This window comes from Corvus hawaiiensis, chromosome 5 (genome assembly GCF_020740725.1).
Source record: "Corvus hawaiiensis isolate bCorHaw1 chromosome 5, bCorHaw1.pri.cur, whole genome shotgun sequence".
NCBI lineage: Eukaryota > Metazoa > Chordata > Aves > Passeriformes > Corvidae > Corvus > Corvus hawaiiensis.
In genome coordinates this window covers 70,841,619-70,860,046 of record NC_063217.1, presented here as the reverse complement: position 1 = coordinate 70,860,046, position 18,428 = coordinate 70,841,619, and the positions used below count along the sequence as shown (strand labels likewise).

General features: G+C 41.1%; 1 protein-coding gene across 4 annotated transcripts in view; it reads left to right on the top strand.

The window, feature by feature from the left end:
* The window catches only part of SPATA5 (spermatogenesis associated 5), a 164,228-nt gene that overhangs the window by 16,833 nt on the left and 128,967 nt on the right, over positions 1–18,428 (top strand). For 3 of the 4 annotated variants that reach the window (XR_007203618.1, XM_048303595.1, XM_048303596.1), the window contains exons 10-11: positions 3,486–3,640; positions 7,767–7,976. Coding sequence is in view for 3 of the 4 variants with exons in the window: in XM_048303595.1 (XP_048159552.1) it covers positions 3,486–3,640; positions 7,767–7,976 (365 nt within the window). In the remaining variant the exon portion in view is untranslated. Of the gene's footprint in view, positions 1–3,485; positions 3,641–7,766; positions 7,977–12,861; positions 13,001–18,428 lie in introns of those variants that run through there. The other variant, XM_048303597.1, reaches the window with a different exon arrangement.

The window sequence follows — 18,428 nt, the reverse complement described above, 5'->3', positions numbered from 1 at the left end:
AGTAACAATTTTGTTTGGTTCAGTTTATTTCCTCAAGTGTTGTGTATATATTCTGTTTTGGAAACCTAAAGTACATATGTTGGTCATTCTGAGTGGCTGCTTCCTATTATTTACAGTGGTGTATAATTATACACAGACTCTGACAAATATAGCAGTGTCGTATGGTCTTTTTTTAGGCTCAGATATTTGTTATTATGACCTAATGTGCCAAAACTTAGCCAAGCTATGAGCAAGAAAATCTTACAGGCAAACAATGCTATCGACGTTGTGCATAGCTTGGTACCATCCATACCAGGACAGGGCATTCTGCTGGGTTTTTTCCCCTCTGTCCACTTGGTTTCCTCTGTTCTAGACAGACAGGATGAGTTGGTGAGCACACTGTTGCTGGGCTGGAACAAACTGTTTATTTTCCATTGTTTGTAATCATGCATGCCTTATTATGCTGCTTTCTTTTCTTTTCCTTTTTATTTTTTTTTTTTAACCAGGATTTTCCATTTCTACTTCACTGAGGATCAGTGTTGTTCACTAGCCCTGTGATAGATATAGGTATCCTGTGCCTGTGTGAACAGTCCCACTGACCCTTCAGCAGGATAACTGCATCTCAGTCCTTCCTCCCCTCATGCAGGACTGGAATAAAACAGGGAAAACCCACTTGCCGACTTCTGAGCCCCCCCCCCCCCCCGGCACTGCCAAAAGGATCATTGATACTCATTAGCCCTTAAGAACGGAGTAATGTCTGAAAAGGAGCAAGCAGTGCTGCAACAAGTGCTGTGCTCAGAGTCAGTTCACAGCAATGACATTATGCTCAACCCAAAACATTCCCACGTGAAAGACACCCAGGAGGTGCCTGATGTTTTCTGAGGAGTTCCTGTTTGTATCTGCATTGTAACTTGTGTAGGGATGAACGTGGGTTTGCTGTAGGGTTCCACCTCGTTTGCCTCTGCACTGCTTCTGGCAGCAGGGTTTGCATCCTACCCTGCATTGCCTTACGTTAAATCCATCTTTCAGCGTCTTGAGACAAGGATGTGTTTTCCTGCCTCTGGCAAGCCACTGGCTGTATCTTTCTCCTGTTACTGAGGCTCCCCCTCCCCGCCCCTCTTGTTAGAGGTCAATCTGAAGTGCAGGAAAGAATGATTATGATAACAGGAGGAAACAGGAAGAATCATGCTTTCTTTTTCAATCTGTTTTTTATTATTGTTTTAATGTAAAACATTGTTTCAATTAAATGCTGACCTGTGCAGTGGCGTGTGCGTGCACATGCTGAAATGAATTCCGGCTTTGTTTGGAAAGCTGTGACCTCTTTATTCCTGTTCTGGATCAAGGCTGTTGCCTTTCAAATCCACTGCTGAGGACTAAAATTTCACTCATACTCCTCGTAGCACTGGCAGTAACAAACCTTAAGAGCACTGGTATCCTTGGGCATTTTTATTTGCTGTTCTCTCTCAATTTTTAAAATAAGTGTGCTTGGTTTTAAGACTTACTCATGTCATGGAAAAAAAGATAACCATGACACATTTAAAATGCATCAAAGAGTGTTGGGCTACACTGGCACTTGGTGGAGCAGAGAGGTATAGAAATGAGCAGATATCTTTATCAATAACTTGCTTTCTCTAGGCCTTAATTTCATGTGATGTTATTTACTTGCATTTTTTTAAACTGAGATTCCTGTGTGAATTGACTGCCCTGAAAGAAAATATAAGACTGAACCCCAGTGCCCGCTTCCACCCCAAAGAGTCTTAGCTGCAGTGACGTGGAATAATATGTCAAGTTTATTTGTTTGGATGTAAATTTGAAATTTGGGGGGTGAATCTATGCTGTCTCACTTAAGTTGGTTTTTTTTTTTGTTTTTTTCTTAAAATGAACTTCTTCAGAGGAAGGAAGGAGGGGGTGAAGAATAGCAATGAAAATTGTCTGGGTTGTTAAAATGAGTCAGTTGTATTTTTTGCTTGTCCTCTGGTGACCAGATTTTCGTTTTTCTCCTTGGCCTCATGGAATGTTTTTATTTATGTATCTTATTAGTTTTGGATGTTCTGTACAAGGGGAAACCTGAACTACAAACTTTTTTTCTCTCTTGTTATTGTATTAAGAGCCTGGGTATTGGATGCAGGTGCTCCGACTCTGCCGTAATTGGCACTTTATGGAGAGACACCAGCTGTACTGCTTCACAGGGGACATATTATATCTCTTCACACGTTGTATATATTGTAGGAAATACAGAATTCCTGTCATTGTCAGAAACTTTGCATGTCTGTGTCTACCAGTGCCTCTGCAGTAAAAAAAGACAACAATCTGCTGAAAGTTGAAACCACGTCTATTTTCAGAAATGGCTTATCCCTTTTATTGTCCTTTCATGTAGCACTAATTGATGTTTTGTTTGGTTAAATATAGAAGAGACTTAACAAATGTTTGTCTTTTTTTGGTCATGCAAGGTGAACTGGTGGGGTATGAACTGCCTCATTTGTTTTGGAACACATGGCAACAGATACCGCATATCTGGATGTGTGTATACCTGTATGTAAAATTATACTCATCATGTAATAGTATACAAAAAAAAAAATTTAACATTTTCAGTCACAGAACAGGGTTGGAAGCAGAAGCAATAAAACCCTAAATTATATTAGGCTTTAAAAGGCATAATTATACTGTGGGGAAACCATCCTGCTTCTGGGCATCTTACGCAACGGGGGCTGCAGTTGCTCTCTGGGAAATGCCTGGGAGACGCCAACAGTACCGCTCAGTCCTGCTCGAGGAATAGTGATGTATTGATGTGTGAGTAGGTGGGACTTGTGTGGCTTTTGAGGGATTGATTTATAGGAGGAAACTAGGAATTAGTATCAAGATTTATGGATACTGTATGTGAGTGATTTGTCCAAACAAAGGAGAGGGTAAAAGCTCTGCCTGCGTTTGGAAAGTGTGATTGCTGAAGGGAACAAATAACTATTGAGCGTCACAGGGAATGTTTGTTCCATATCAAGAAAAATGCAGGTGTCTGGCATCTTGCTACATGGAAAAATAGGGTTCCAATGGAAGTTAAAGCAATCTCATCAGGCTGCTTTAAAAGTTTTGAAGATACTGTCCTGATAATAGAGAAGTGGGTAAGGTTGGGGATGTCTTGTGAGCTGATTTAACGTGTTCTTAAATGTTCATTGTCCTTGCTCCTCTGTGGTTTAGAAATGTGTTCAGATCACTGTATGGACATTTGGATGTTTTGCCCTGCTAGCTTTACATCTGGGAACATGGGAACAAAGCATGTTCCATTCTGTCTTTTAGAGCAGATATGGTTTATATTCTATCTGTGGCTGTCAAATCCCCTTTTTTGTGCTGTCTCATCAGAAGTGTCTTGCATGTTCTTTGACATAGTTCAGGCCCAGCACTGAGACACTCTTTTGAACATAATTTCCTTTCCAGTGCTGCAGTGTGTTTGTGTGTGGTAGACTCTGTTTGGGAACAAGCCTACCTATTTCCATGTTTTTTTGTTTTGCTAGGTTTGTACGCCCTGCGGAGAGCGCTGGGGAAGAGGCCCAACCTGTTGGACACCGAGGTGGTTGGGTCAGTGATGATTGCTTTCAATGACTTCCTGCAGGGGATGAATGATGTCAGGCCCAGTGCCATGAGGGAGGTGGCAATTGATGTGCCAAAAGTAAGTTGTTTTGTGCAATGCTGTGGCAACATTGTCAGAGCCATGTTAAGAGAGGAATTTTATGGAGTGGAAGCCTCAAGTTACTGGTTAATGTTGTGCACTATCTTTCTGTTTGTGTGTTTATTTAATTATAATTTTGAAGAACCATTTGCAGAAGCTTAAGTTCCTAATGCTTCAGGAAGAGTTTGTAGTGCAGGAGCATATCTCCTGATCTGTGGTTTTATATGCTGAGTGGCTTAATGGAGTATACATCTTCAGATATATGTTCAAGGAAGGTCCTGAACAACTGTGGAGCCTTTTGGGAAGCAGACACAAACTAAAGCAATAAACTGCTGTTAGCATTTGTAACCACAGTGTGTTGAAACAAAACTGTGAAGAGTTTGCTCTGATTTTTATGTGAATGTGGCCTGAATGTCCTCATATGGTTTTAAGTGAAGGCAGAAGTCAGTGCTGTAGTCAGATTATCACTGCCAAGCATTCACCTGTCAGTGACTGTCATTATATGAACAGTTCATTTGGTGGTGCCAGGTTCATCTTTACCCTGCTCACTGCCCTCTTAATTACATATTATAGCAGTTTAGTAGCAGACCCAACATAAATTGGGCTGGGGAACTGATCTGGTTTAAGGCAACTCTGATCTATGTTAAGAAGATTGAGCAAAAGAATTTTGTATTTTATCTGACTAAATCCTGATTATGTGAGCAGTTGTGCTGGTGTTTCTCAGCAGCTCCCCAAGCCCTAGAAGAAAACATTTATGTTTCATTGCATGAAAATGAGTCATTTGGGAATTAGATTGCATAACTGTAGACCCTTATTCCCAAACTTATAGGAATGGGAAATAAAATCTGTGAACCGGATGCTGCACGCAGCCAGCTCGGATGTCACACTTGGCTTGTTAAGAGTCCATGCTGTGCAGAGTGGAATTGCCTGGGCTGGCCCCAGACAGCTTTTCCTGGAAATGGTGTCGTGGCACCAATATCCTCAAGGCTAAGTGGTTCTGCTGAGAGCCAGAGTTACTGATTCTTGCCTTGCTCATTGTGCTACTGGCTCGTGGGCTCAGGTTGTTAGCCCTGTGCTGTGCCTCTCAGGCACACCAGCCCCTTTGGAGCCAGGTGGAATGCTGCTGAACGGCACAATACAGGCAGGTAGAAGCAAGGTCTTGAGGTATTGCAGGAAGTCTGTTCTCAGTCCTGGTCAACCTACTCCTCAGGCTCCTGTGTCCGCTAAACCATCCTGCCGGTGGCTTCCTTCACTGTCATTTGATTTTTTTTGATAAACATCCACTGAGTCATTGGAATACTACTGAAATTCATTCCTTTAGTAACAACATAGTGGAGATTTGTTTTTGTGCTGACAGGACCTGCATTTCCACAAAGTAATGCATATTCTCTAATGATGTAGGGTAAATTTCAAACCATCTGCTTGGTGCCTGAGTGAGTTTAAAGTAGAACTCAAAAGTACTGGGTGCAACAGATTTTGTGTCCTCCCATATCACCTACCAAAGGAAGGGATTTTGGAACTAGATGATCTTTAGGGTCCATTCCATCTCAAAACATTCTGTGAATGCTATAATCTTAAAAAATCCTTGTGAAAAATAACTTCAAACACTACATAAATCATAAGATGTGAGATTTTTTCACAAAGAGAAGACAGGAATTTGAGCTACATTAATAATACCAGCTTTTCAGCTTTAGCTTTTTATTGCAGGTATATACTTGGCAGCCCCCTTGGTGTGGATGGGACTTTTGGCCTCTGTAGTAACTTAAAAGTAAAACCATTGATATACATGAGATTTTTTTGACTTATAGCTTCATTTTTCAGATGGTGGGGCTTCTTCATATTTCACTGCTTTGCAGTAGCCACATGCCAATCAAATGACAAGAGTTCAAAGTAACTTCTGAATAAAGCCACAAGTCCTTCCTCTTGTGTCTGGATTGTGTGTTGGCTGTGACCAAGGCAAATGTAAAATCCTTGCTGCCTGGTTCTGTGTGCATCTTGCCTTCCATTTTTACAGAGCCTTTTTTGAACTTTGATGTGTGTTATAACCTTTTTAGAAGGCTGCTTTTTCTGCAGCAGGGATTCAGGAGAGAGGGGATGCACATTATAAATCAGGAAGTTAATACTGCTGTTCTTTGGAGAGTTGCACTGCAGTTGCCGTTCCTCCCTCTCCTATGGGTTTTTCTGAAACTTTTTTTCAGAGAGTGCTGTGCGTTTTGCTTGCCTCTTTCACTCCCTTTACTGTAATTCAACACTCAGATTTGTGTCTTTGCAGCCAAAAGGTTCTGGATGAGACATCCTTTGCCTGTCTGCTTTATTTCTTTATTACTGGTGCTTAATAACCTCTGGGGAGCTGCTGCTCTGCATTGAGCTCTGAGCTCTGTTGACCTGGGGAGAGCTAAAGATTACAGCAGTAATGAAATCTTGGTGTCTTACACGCTGTAGCAGAGAGCTGGCTTTTTATGTGTGAGCCCAGCCCCAAGGCTAATCTTTAAAGCCATTTCCACAGTGACAGAACATCACACCTCATTGCTGGTGCTGCAAGACTTCTCCTTTGAGTTCCTGTGCAGGTGAGAGCAGTGTAAATATTGCTAGTGGACTGTTCCCCCCACCCCCCCCCCCCCACACACTTAGCTCTCTCCTTTTGAAATGAGGAAATACAAATTTGTTCTGCTTAGAACTTCACCAGAATGTGAAGGTAGAGGTTTATTAGCTATTTTTGCTTTTAATACTTTTGCCTCACCAATTCCACACCTTGCACTGTAGGAATTTAAAATGTAAGCGAAGTCAGAATAAGTCTCCAGATTGCTGAAAACAACCTTCATGTAAGGTGGGCCTACTTCACCTTTTCGATACAATCCTGTCACTTGTGCTGGTGTTAAATTACATGTAGTGGGTCTAAAAAAAATCACTTGAATAATGCCTCAGAAGGCTTACACAATAGACTGAATATTGGCAGAGGGTAAAAGACTGAATATTTAAGAGGGTAAAAATAACATTTAAGTGTTTTCTCCCTGGCTTTTTATATGTATGTGAGGTACTGCTAATAGATCTTGCTGAAAGTTACAGGGAATTCCTGATGGCCTAATTAATTTTAAGATGTTCTTGTTCATGTTTGTCAAAATCTTTGTCTAGATAGAAAGACATGATGATAGGAATGACTAGTCCGTGCTTTACCAGGTATGAGTAAGGATTGATCTTGAAAAAAGGAGAAAAAGCCTATGTTTTCGTCTTCCCTAAAAAAAATTGCCTAAGAGTGCCAAGATTTAGTTCTGTGCAGTTTACAAAGCTCCTAGATAGAATCAGGGGTTGTAGGGATAGGTAATACATCTTTTAAAATGAAATTTAAACCACACTATTTCATATCATAAACTTGTTGTGTTTGCTGGTTGCTCTCTGCTGTCTTTGTAATTTTCTTCTACATCAAAGTCTGACAATCGAGAAATTTTATTTGGTTTGAAGTTTGGTTGGTCTTAAACAAAAGTGCTTGCACCACATCTAAATGCACTTTCTCATCCACTTCAATAGCAGACTGAATTACCTTTTTCAGGGACTGTCTGCTTCTAGTTTCCACTCCTTGTCCTGTCATCAGGAGAAAATAAGGACAAGCTAAGGGTGACACCAGTTTTCAGCTCAGGTGAAAGGCAATACCTTGCCTCTCAGTAACACTTGCTTGCCTTTCACATGGAACTGACTTTCCAGAGCTGAAGGATGATTTATGTTGAGCAAATTTATGGAAGTGTATTTTAAGGCAGAAGATCACTTGATTTAGGTGTGCCTTGACATGTTTAATATTTGAGGTGGATGGGAGTGGATGGTGACTGGAGAAAGAGCAGTCTGAGGAGATGTGGGGAAAAGTCTCAGGCTTGTTGACAGTGATGTAGGAAGAGGTGTAGCAGGTTTTAGATCTGCCTGCTGGTTTGGGTAGGACATATTACATGCCTCTATGTGTTTCTGACAAGCCTGTCTTGTGCTTCTTATTTAATAAAGACTTTTTGAAGAAGTGACTCGTTAAAAACAGCTTCATGAAACAACCAGTACACATTCTACAGAGCATCTTGGATTTGTTTGGTTTTTTTTAATAGTTCTGCTCCATAGTCTGAATTCAACAAAGTGCTCTGTTCTGCAGGTATCTTGGTCAGACATAGGAGGACTAGAAGATGTCAAGCTGAAGTTGAAGCAGGCAGTTGAATGGCCTCTCAAACATCCCGAGTCCTTCATCCGAATGGGGATCCAGCCTCCCAAAGGTGTCCTGCTTTATGGACCTCCTGGGTGCTCAAAAACCATGATAGCAAAAGCTTTGGCTCATGAAAGTGGCCTCAACTTCTTGGCAGTGAAGGTAGGCCATTCAGACTCATATTTTCTTAACTCCTGCGTAACAATTGGTAGTTTACCAGTTTCCAGCATTAAAATCCAGTAGCTCATGGTGTTTCTGATCCCTCTATATGCTCCAGCAAACACCTTGTAAATATAAAGTAAGGTTTGTGTTTCCTTATGAAAAGGAGTAATGCTTTCTTGTATGCCGTTAAAAAATTGTTATTTATTTTATCACAGCACAGATGTTTGATGGATGGGTAAGCTGTGGAGTGGCATCTTAAATATTGGCATTGTTTAAAGTCTTTCTAAAAGTGGCAACAATACTTACACTGCAATTATAGCAGGAAAGGGAAAAGTGACTGGATAGTGGGTAGCCGCTCTTACTGGAATAATTACTTGCGTGCATGAAAGTATTATCATCTAATCTCTTACATTCCTTTTCATTCCTCAGGAAGGTCACTTTCTTTATCTCACTGTTCATGTTTCGTTGCAGATTTTTCTTGTCCTATTTGCCTTTTTTTATGGGGAAATAGTTCTACTTCATCAGTTTTCAGAAAGCTTGCGAAGTCACTTATATCTTGAATACTCTGGGATAAATGGGATATTCTCTCAGCGTTAAGAAACACTAAGTATAGAAAAATTTTGGATTTTGTTGCCTATGAATCAGTGTAATTGATCACTGTGGGTTGTATGGAAAACACATGAATAGGAGTTATTTAATAATAATACTGAGCTTCACTGCATAGGAAAGAAAAAAAAAGATAGCAGAGTGATTCCACATGGGGCAGTCCTGCAGCTGTGTCAGAATGTTAATGAAGTGCAAGAAAAAACATTTGTTTAAGTATTTTAAAAGTATCTCCTTCTCTACAGTAAGATCACGTCCCCTTCTCTGTTGACCATCTTTTTGCTCACAAAGCCTCCTGTGTTAGCTCCTGCACAGCTTCCTCCTCCTCCCATCCTTTCACGCGCACTGTAGCTGTAGCTGCGGATCGTCTCTGGGAGCTGAGGCAGTTGTGTTGACCCTGAAACCAGCAGTGCTTCACTGCCCGGGCTCAGTGGGATTGCAGACAGCCCTCTGGGTCATGGTCACATCAACAAGGGCAGCCTTGGAAACCTCAGCCCTTAAGAAACACTACCTTTACTGCCTCTTCCATAAAGACAAAGTAGTTCTTTGTGCTCCAGAGTTACTGGTAAACAAGGTAACCTTTTCCTCCTCCTCTGCTTAAAAGAAAACATTCCTCTTTGTCTCACCCCAAGCACTGGTGCCCCAGAGGGTGGGGGGAAAAAAAGGTAGCAGTCTGGAAAAAAAGCCCCAGTTAAAAATGGATGTTGTTGCTATCTTGTATCCCTCAATCATAGCACCGCCAGACATTTTTACTGATGCAGGTAATTGTCCAAAGTGAAGGGTGGCTCATGCTGACCAGGAGGTATCTGAAGGTGCAATGATGGGAAATGCTTGTGTACAGTAATGTAGCGTTTTTCCATGGTGGAGTTCTGCATGTGCAATGTCCTCCATCATTGACAAGCTGCAGCAGAAGTGTCTGGCTCGAGGAAACGGCCTGTGATTCCCTGTTGGTTTAAATCTCTTGGCCTGAAACTGGTCAAATATTCAATGTACAGATGTTTCAAGAAGCACATCTCTGGAGCATGTCCAGCCTTGGACATGTTGACTCCCGGAAGGGAACATAGCCCACTTTCTCTAACTTCACATTTGTTTCCTGGACAGAAAAAGGCAACATCCATCATGTACTAAATGTATTAAACATGGTCTGTAGCACTTTTTCAAGCACAACAGGCATGAATTAATTTCCACTGCAACTGTTCCTGCAATAAATCCAAAGTAGATTAATATGTGAGGTTTTGGTTTGTTTTGTTGGGGTTTTTTTGAGAGGGGATTTTTCTTTTCTTGCTTATAGCCCTATTAATTTTTTTGTTCTCTATATTATGTCTCGGATGTCCATCCCTGGAACTGACATCAGGCATTTTGAAATGAAAGTGCAATTCTTGATAATTAACTTTTCAGACTTGTGTTTCCTCCCAGTCTCTCTTGCCTCGAATAAATAATTCTGATGAAAAGTGTCTGCTGTACAGCTTGTAGGATACTCTTTTGGGACAGTGCAGGGGGCAGAGGTTCTTGGGCCCTTCTGGAGCAGGGGCTGCAGGCAGGAGGCACAGCTCTAGCTGTTGGAGCCTGCTGCTGGATGTTGTCTCTCCCTTTGTCTGAAGGCTGAGAGGAAATAGATTCTGTTACATGCAGTGCTTGCTCGGTCCAGTGAATTTTGGAAGGCTGGACCTATTGTGTCTGCACACTACATTTAAGAGCCACGGGCACAGTAAGTCCCAACTCCCGCAAGTGCTGAATGTGCTGTCCTTGTCTGAGTTGGCTGTCCTGCTTCAGTGCAGCAGGTATTGCCCCAGCCCAGCCTGCCTCCAAGAAGGCTTTGTTTGCCAGATGTGTCCGTGCAGTTTGGACAGCTGACTGTTCAGTGAGATGTTTCAGCTGGGTTATGAGCAAACTGTTAAAATGTGACCTTTCCATCTGTCTTGGGCATGGGGAGCTGTCACAAGGCAGCCTCTGGCCCACGTCTGACTGGCCTCTCATGAGGTTTGGAAGATGGGCAGAGTCTCGATGTCATTTCTGGGCAGAGGAGCTGAAGAAAATAATGTGATAACAGATGTTTGACGTTGCATCCTGTTCTCTCCTGAAATCTATTGTGAGGTTTGAATGGTTAGTGTTACAATGAATGTGGTGCTTTTGTAAACATGCTCTTTGATACTTGGCCAAAACCTTTTTATAGCTGTATTTTCACCAAGATTGGCGACCTTTTGCTTTTCCAGAGCAAAGCAGCCCGTTGGTTGGTTTGTTTTGCAAAGCAATCTTGCATATAATTCCTAAGGGGAATAGTTTATTTTTGTTCCTTCTCTTGACTTTCTTTGTCTCTAATACAATGTATCTGCTAAATTTACTGGGGAGGAGGTTGTCAACTACTTTCCAGGGGATGGCTCTTCCTGCTCCTTCCTGCCAACCCCTTTTTCTGAATCTCTTGTAGCATTGAGGCTTTTCAGGGTTTGAATGGTCATCTGGATTATTCCCCCCTCCCAAACCTCTGTTACAGAAAAGGCAACTGAATTGTTCTCAACTTCTTGGAGATTTTTCAGTGTTTTGCAGCTATGGATACAAGCAAATGTAAGATTGCATGAGGGAATGAATTAGGATAATTTTTTTATTCTGCAGGATTGGATGTCAGTCTTGACTTATCAGTATTTTTTGATCTGACTGACCACTTATTTTAGTCAGCCTTCTCTGCATTTTTGTCCTTCTTCACAATCCCTTTGTGCTTTCTCCAAAGTGTGTAATTTTCTTCTGAAATGTGTTTTATGCATTTTTTGTTCTAGTAAGAAAAACCCCTTGTATACAGGTATTAGACCTATCCACATGAATATGATGGGGATACAATTTCCAGCTTCTGCCAGGCTGATGACACCTTGCTGCTATATACAACCTGTCTCTCCGACATTTTTGCTTTAGATGTCATCTAGCTTTCTGAAACTGAACAGAAAGGAAATTAAACCCTTTGTCACTGTATTCCCTCTTTTGACTATTTATGTGGTAGGTATTTCTGTGGACTGTTTTGACAGTTCCTGCACTTAGGGTCAGCTTTGACTAGCTGTTTTTTTGAGCTATATTTTTATGAGGATTTTTGTGGTGATATTATAAGAATATTTTTAGAGGAAGCTCACCTATCTTGCTGTAGGGCATAGATAATTATCTCTGCATTTGTCTTGCATCTTAGTTTATTTAGATGTGTTATGACTGCCCTCTTGGATTTTTAATTTCTTAGTTTATTTTGTTTTTAGGAAATCCTTTGTCATTGTGTTGTGCTAAGAATCAAATGAGTATTACTTTTCCTTACAGATTTTCTGTTGCTTTTCTGGGAAGCAATTTGCAGAGAATCTCGTGGAATATTTTCCCCCCTCCTGTTATTGTGCTATTTAGGTCATTAACTTTAGTACCGAATAAGAAAACCATTGTGCTTTTTTTGGTTTTAACCTATTTCAGAATGAACACTGGAGTCTGCTCTTGTCAGGCTGAGTGAGAGTATCAGGGTACCCACCCAGATAAACTCCATCAACCAGCTGTGATGGTCTGATCTGTGGGGACTTGGAGTTCTGTTTTTCTGTCCAACAAGCAGATTACCTGAGTTGATAAAATAGATAGCAAGAAAAATTATGTAACTTCTATATGCTTGTAAAGGTTTTGGGAGCATCATTTTTCCTCTTGCTGTTTAGTTCTTTTTAACATTTGTCTGTTGAAAATCAAAAATAAGGCAAAACCTCGCTTAGGGATAATGACAAAAACCAGCTTAAATTTAAATAAATTAAATCCCTTGGAGTTCAGCTAAGTGAGACACAGTAATTGTTGTTAACAGGATGAAGCAATACTTGAAAAAAAAACCCCACCACACAAAGAAAACCAAACCCACCTGTGACAGTAAGGAGTGTTTAAGGATGTCAGCACTGAGCAGACCACTGGTACAGATGATGGGAACTATACTGTTCTAAAACTTTAATTTAAAACATTAGTAAGGAGCTCCAACTACAGTGTGATTAAAAAAAAAAAAAAAGATGAAAAGAAAAAAAGGGAAATATTCCTGACCTTTTATTTGCTGTTACTTAAGAGCTTGGGCTGAAGGAATCTTTTCTTTTTTCAATTAGCAGTAATTACAAAAATATACACTGTTCCCAGGACTCTGACTTCACCTTGGCTTGGTTTAACTTCCTGTATCACCCAGCCGATGCTTTTGTACCACTCCCCGTGCTTGACATGTGCTTAAGCTTAGTTTGTCATCTGGGTCAATTATGTCAAAATATTTTCCAATTGAAGTTTCCTCTGCTTTTCCCTTCAGCTCTTGGCTGTGGCAACTCCAACAGATTAATGAGGCTTGGAAAGGTCGACTGCATTGCTTTGTGAAGAGCTGTCACTGAGTTTTGGGGAGATAGCTTAGCCTTTTGATGGGGATTTCAGTGAGCAGAAGCCTGAAATAAGAAAGCTTGATGACTGTAAGTAGTTATAAGCAAAACATTTCAGATGATAAATGCAGAAGCATTGTGGTTTTATGAGAAACTTTGGCAAACATTTGATAAAATTTCTAAAAAGATCCACAGTAAGACATTTACAGTAACTTATTAGTTAATTAGCAGATAGTAAAAATAACTCTTTGAAATTTGACATTTTTTACAAGGGATAACAAGTTGAGATACTTTGAAGAGTTCTTTTAATCCTGAAGCTATCTGCATATTTTACTCGACTAAAAATAAAAAGAAATCATTCATCCATTCTCACCATAAGCTTACCAAAAGTCAATGTGCAAACAGAAATTTATTAAATATAATCCCCTGCCTCTGTTTCCTTGTCCCTTCTCGATTACCTTGCAAATTTAATTTTTATTAGCACTTAATTTCTCTCTCTCTCTCATCAAGTTACCAGTGATGGAATGGGATGTTGCTGGAGGTGTGAAGTCTCAGCAAATAGGTTTTGCAGGAGGGGTGGCTGATTTTGTGTGGTTTTGCTGTGGGATTTTTTGATCCCACGTGGATCCTGCCCTGATGGTGCCAAAGGCACTCTGAAGGCACTGGTGCATGCAGTGAGTGTAATTCAATGTTTCCACTCAGTTCATTCTGCAGTGCAAATCCTGGCTTCTGTCTTGTGTAAAGAAGCCTCAAAAGATTGTCACTGGAGTTTGCTGGTCAAGGCAAATGGCAAACAAGTGGATTCTGAGGCATGCCAGTAAAGAAAATTGGGTATTACAGTTTCCTTTGCAGTATGACCATGCTGCTTATAGCAACTTCACTGCAAGGATTGGGGTTTTTGCCAGTTTTCCCCCTTAAATACTGTTAGAGCCCACAAGCACCTGCTGAAATTGAAGTTTTTCAAACCCCAGACAGGTGTCAACAAGTTTTTAAGGTCCTCTGGAATGCAAGGCAGAGGGAGAGGAAGTGATTAAAATGGTGCACGGTGCTCAGCCTGAGGTTTCCTTGTGCTGGGAGTGATGCAGATTAAATCTTTACCCAGCCCTGAAAGAGAAGAAGCAGGCTTTATTCTTAACAAGCAAATAGAATGCGTTTTCTGAGCAAATATTTTTCTGTGCACCGTAACCAATTACCAAATCACACACATACAGCCTCTGCCTTAGAAAGAGCCTTACTGTTAAAATAAAGGAAGTCTCAGTGTTTATCTTGTTAACTTGCTTCCCTGCAGCCGCCCTGAGTCATGTGGTGCTTTGGTTGGACTGTGGGAGGGATGAAATAGCATTTTGCCATGGAGATTACAGTGCCAAAAGACTCAATAACTAATTTCTGAGTCTCTTCAGTGTTGTTAGAATAGAGCATAAGGCTGAGAGAATTGGGATTGTTCAGTCTGGAGAAGACAGGGCTTAGGAGTGACCTAATTGTGGCTTTCCAGAACCTAAACAGAGCCTACAAGAAAGATGGAGAGAGGCTTTTTCCAAGAGCATGTAGTGACGGGGTAAGGGGGAATGGTTTTAAAATGGAACAGAGTAGATTTAGATTAGATAGATTAGGAAATATTCTTTACTGTGAGGGTGGTGAGGCACAGGTTGCCCAGAGAAGTTGTGGATTACCCATCCCTGGAGTTCTCCAAGGCCGTGTCTGAGCGACCTGGTCTGGTGGAAGGTGTCCCTTCCCATGGCAGGGAGGTCAGAACTAAATGATCTTTAAGGACTCTTCCAACCCAGGCCATTCTGTGATTCTATGACTTTATCTCACCTGCAGTGTCAAAACTGGAAAGACTAAAAAAAAAAGATGCTGGTTTTAACTCTGTGATGGGTGTATTGGTGGGGTGGGATCAAGCTTTGCTCCTCCGAGCTGGATGTCTAAGCTTCTCCTGCCAGTCTGCAGAGAAATTAGCACTTTGCACCTTAGAGGTAAATGTCTGCCAGTCCAAATAAGTTAATGTAAATGTCTAATTCAGATGCAGGTGTGCGAATGCGGGCTCTGAACATTACCCTAGGAACACATTGTGAACAGTAGAAAAGTAATTTTGGCACCTCCTGTCTCTCTTTTCTTGTTCTTTTCTGAGATTCACAGTACGGAGCTCAGTTTCTAGAGGCATCATTTGAAATCACATACTAATTATGACTGATACTTCAATGTGTGTTTGATCATTTCTGCTTTGAATATGGCAAAGATGGAATTGTGGATTATCTTGTAGTAATAATCTAGAGTAATAATCCATTGGATGTCATAAAACTCTCTAGTTGAATTTTTAGAACATAGGAATTGTACTCTGTGGCTAACATAGTTTAATGTGTCTGTGTAAAAGCCCAGAACCTCTATGTGAGGTTATCACACTATTTCTGAAGAGTCTAGACGGAGCTGTATGCTGGAGAAATCTGGAGCTGTGCCCATGTGACTCAGAAATCCTAAGTGCATAACTTGCCTGATTGCCAAAATAGTAAAAAAAAAAAAAAAACTGTAAGAGAAGTCACTGTCTAAATTTCCTATGCAAGTGGTGGAAAAAATCTGCAAGTGGTCTTAAGCCCTGCTCAGAAAAATGACTGATACTCTTTAACTTCAGGGATAGCAGATGTCTCTCTTGCAGTTTAAAATCACTTTGAGAACTTGTCAGAACCATGTGTATACAAGCTTATCTCATGTTGCTGCATGTATGCAGGGGTTTTATCTTCTGCACAGTTAATCTTTCAAGAGTTGATTCTGATAATATTTTAAATGTAAGGAATTTTCTTTTTTTATTAAAATAAATAAATTAAAATTCACCAGACCATAAGCAAAGCAGAAGGTTTCATAATACAAGGGGATATATCGCATAAATGGGGATGGAATAGTCTTTAAGCAAAGCATGCCTGGAAATTCTCTCTACTTTGAGGCTGAATAAAAAAACCTCAGCAGTATCCAGTGGGCCTGAATTGGAATTTACTGTCAGTCTGGATTCTAGCTCACAAATACTTATGTGCATGGCTAAGCTACAACTACTTCTGCCAGTTTTCTGCTCCAAATCTTTTGCTGGTTTTGGAGTCACTGTGCAAATGACCACAAGAAACAGGTTTTGTTTCTTCATGTCTGTTTGTATGGAAGATGACTTGTTGCAGATGAGAGCAGAGCTGTGCAGCATTAAACTAGCCCATTTGTTACTAGCACCTCTTGGTCAGTGTATCAACAGCTATAAAAAGCTTTTAAAAGAATCCTTATGCTCACCCCCGGGCCAGCAATGATCTTTCAACAAATGTCAGCTTGCTGACTAAGTTAAGCTCATGTTGTTTGATTTTTAAAGCATTTAGAAAAGCACTGAAATATAAAATAAAATCTCTCCCGGTATCTCTTCAGTGGCCGCCAAAGAAAGCCTGCTGAAGGTGAGCTTTGTGAAAATGAGAAGCTGTGTCAGCTGCCAGCAGGTGACTTTGTGGTGGTCTATAGACTGCCTGTCCTGTGGATTTATTTTTCAAATAAGAACTGCCATCAATCTGAGCTAAAGGACAGCACAGGTGCAGACAGGGTAAGGCAGAGGCTCAGCTCAGGTGGGACCAGAGCTCACCCAGTTCGGTTGCTACCTCCAACTGCTTTGAACATTTGTAGTTTTTGTGGTTTTCAGTGTCTGTGTGAGATGAATTGTACAGAGATTCCTCCTCTTCTGTGTGTGCTTTGTCTTACTTTGGAGCTTCTTCCTTTCTTGCCATGTATAATACGGATTCCGAGCTGCTCGCAATAAAAACTGTGACACTCAAATGCAGTTCTGGTATCTCTCATGAATGGTGAATTAAAAGACTTCCAAATCAATTTCCATGAAAATTCTCCACAAAGAGGCACAGGTCATTAACATGTAGTGGTCTTTCAGCTGCAATTGCTGCTTAATGGAGAGAAAAATGGAGAAAAACTTCATGTCGAAGCTTACAGCAAAAAGCATTCAAAATAATTCTCTTTGGAAACATTTTAAACAGTATTTATTGCTTTGATGTTGCCTTCATCATATTTTAATGCTTAATTAAAAATAAAACTCCAAGCATCTGAAATTATATTGTACCTTAGAGCTCAAATAGAGTAGTTTTGGGTTTAAGCTGTTGTTTTGGGGTTTTTTTTGGGTTTTTTTTTGGGGTTTTTTTTGGGGTTTTTTGTGGGTTTTTTTGTTTTGTTTTATTTTGGTTTTTTGCTGAGGCAAAAGAAAGTGTCAGGCTGTTTGATGTTGGGTCATAGGAGAGGAGCACCTGGTGGGCACTGATGTGTGTGATGTTGGTTTCCATGGGAATACTGATGTGAATGAAGATTACTTATTGGAATAAGGGCATGAAAGAGAAAGTCCACAGGCTCCAAGGAAAAAGTTAGTGAGAGAAATCTGTAATTGTTGGTAGAGTCTGCAGCAGTTTCTCAGTGTAACAGGGAGCTGAATGGAAAGAGAGGACTCTGCTCTTGTTCCTTAAGGATTTGTCAGGGCTGTGCTATCGGATTGCTCATCTGCCCTGCTCGTGATGAATGGCGAGGGCCCCGGGCAGCTGAGCTGTGTTGGAGCTGCAGCCTGTTGCTCACTAACTGCTGCACACACTTCATGGGCGGTGTCAACAGCAGCAAAAGGCGCTGTGTTTCTCTCTCTCGCCTTGTTTTTGCCTTCTCTCTTTCCCGCATTCCTTGGTTTTGTGTCTGAATAATTCTGTTTCCGTGCAAGTACCCACTAGACTTCAGTTTTGCAGTCGTTGGAGGCCTCCAGCTGACACTTCAGCTACCACAGCAGTTGCTTTAAGGGTGGATGTTGCTGAAAGGAAGCAATGCTAATTGTATCATTTACCTTTCCTACAGACAAGGCACACAGTGCTGGCACTATCAACCCTTATACTGTGGCTTTGGCCCGTGTGGTGCTTTAGGTCTGCCTGCTGCACTGTCTCACCTGGTCTTTTGGATAATGGACAACTCTTTTTGCAAACAAGTAAATTAAAATGGTGGCTATGCCTGGATGCTTTGCTGATATCAGATAACTTGTGCTTTGCTTTTCAGAGGATATGTTTTTCTTCCCCCATTAGCACAGGTGTTTTCCAGTGTCAAGGTAAAGTCAGTGCATTAACTGTTACTGCAGGAATGAAAATGAGCATGGAGAGGGGAGACTGCAAAAACCAGTGTGCTGCATTTTTAGAGTGATGAATTTGTGTTCCATTCACCAGCCTGGGAACAAAGTCCAGATGGTCCCGTTCAAAGAGGGGTTGTAACAGAGGCTCTGTCACTGCCAGTGCATAAATGTGTGTCTGCCACACATTCTTAATTGTGACATACCTGCTGTTTAAAGCTGCCTTGTGCTCTGGGCTGTGTTACCTGAAGATACCCACAGCTGGGAGAGGGTGGGTCAGCTTTCTGATTGTGAAGAATGGATGTTGTTTCCGCTGGGGAAATTACAAGGACACCTGTTGTTCCCTGGTAAATAGATTGCAGCCACTGGCTCTTTTCGTTCAGGGCA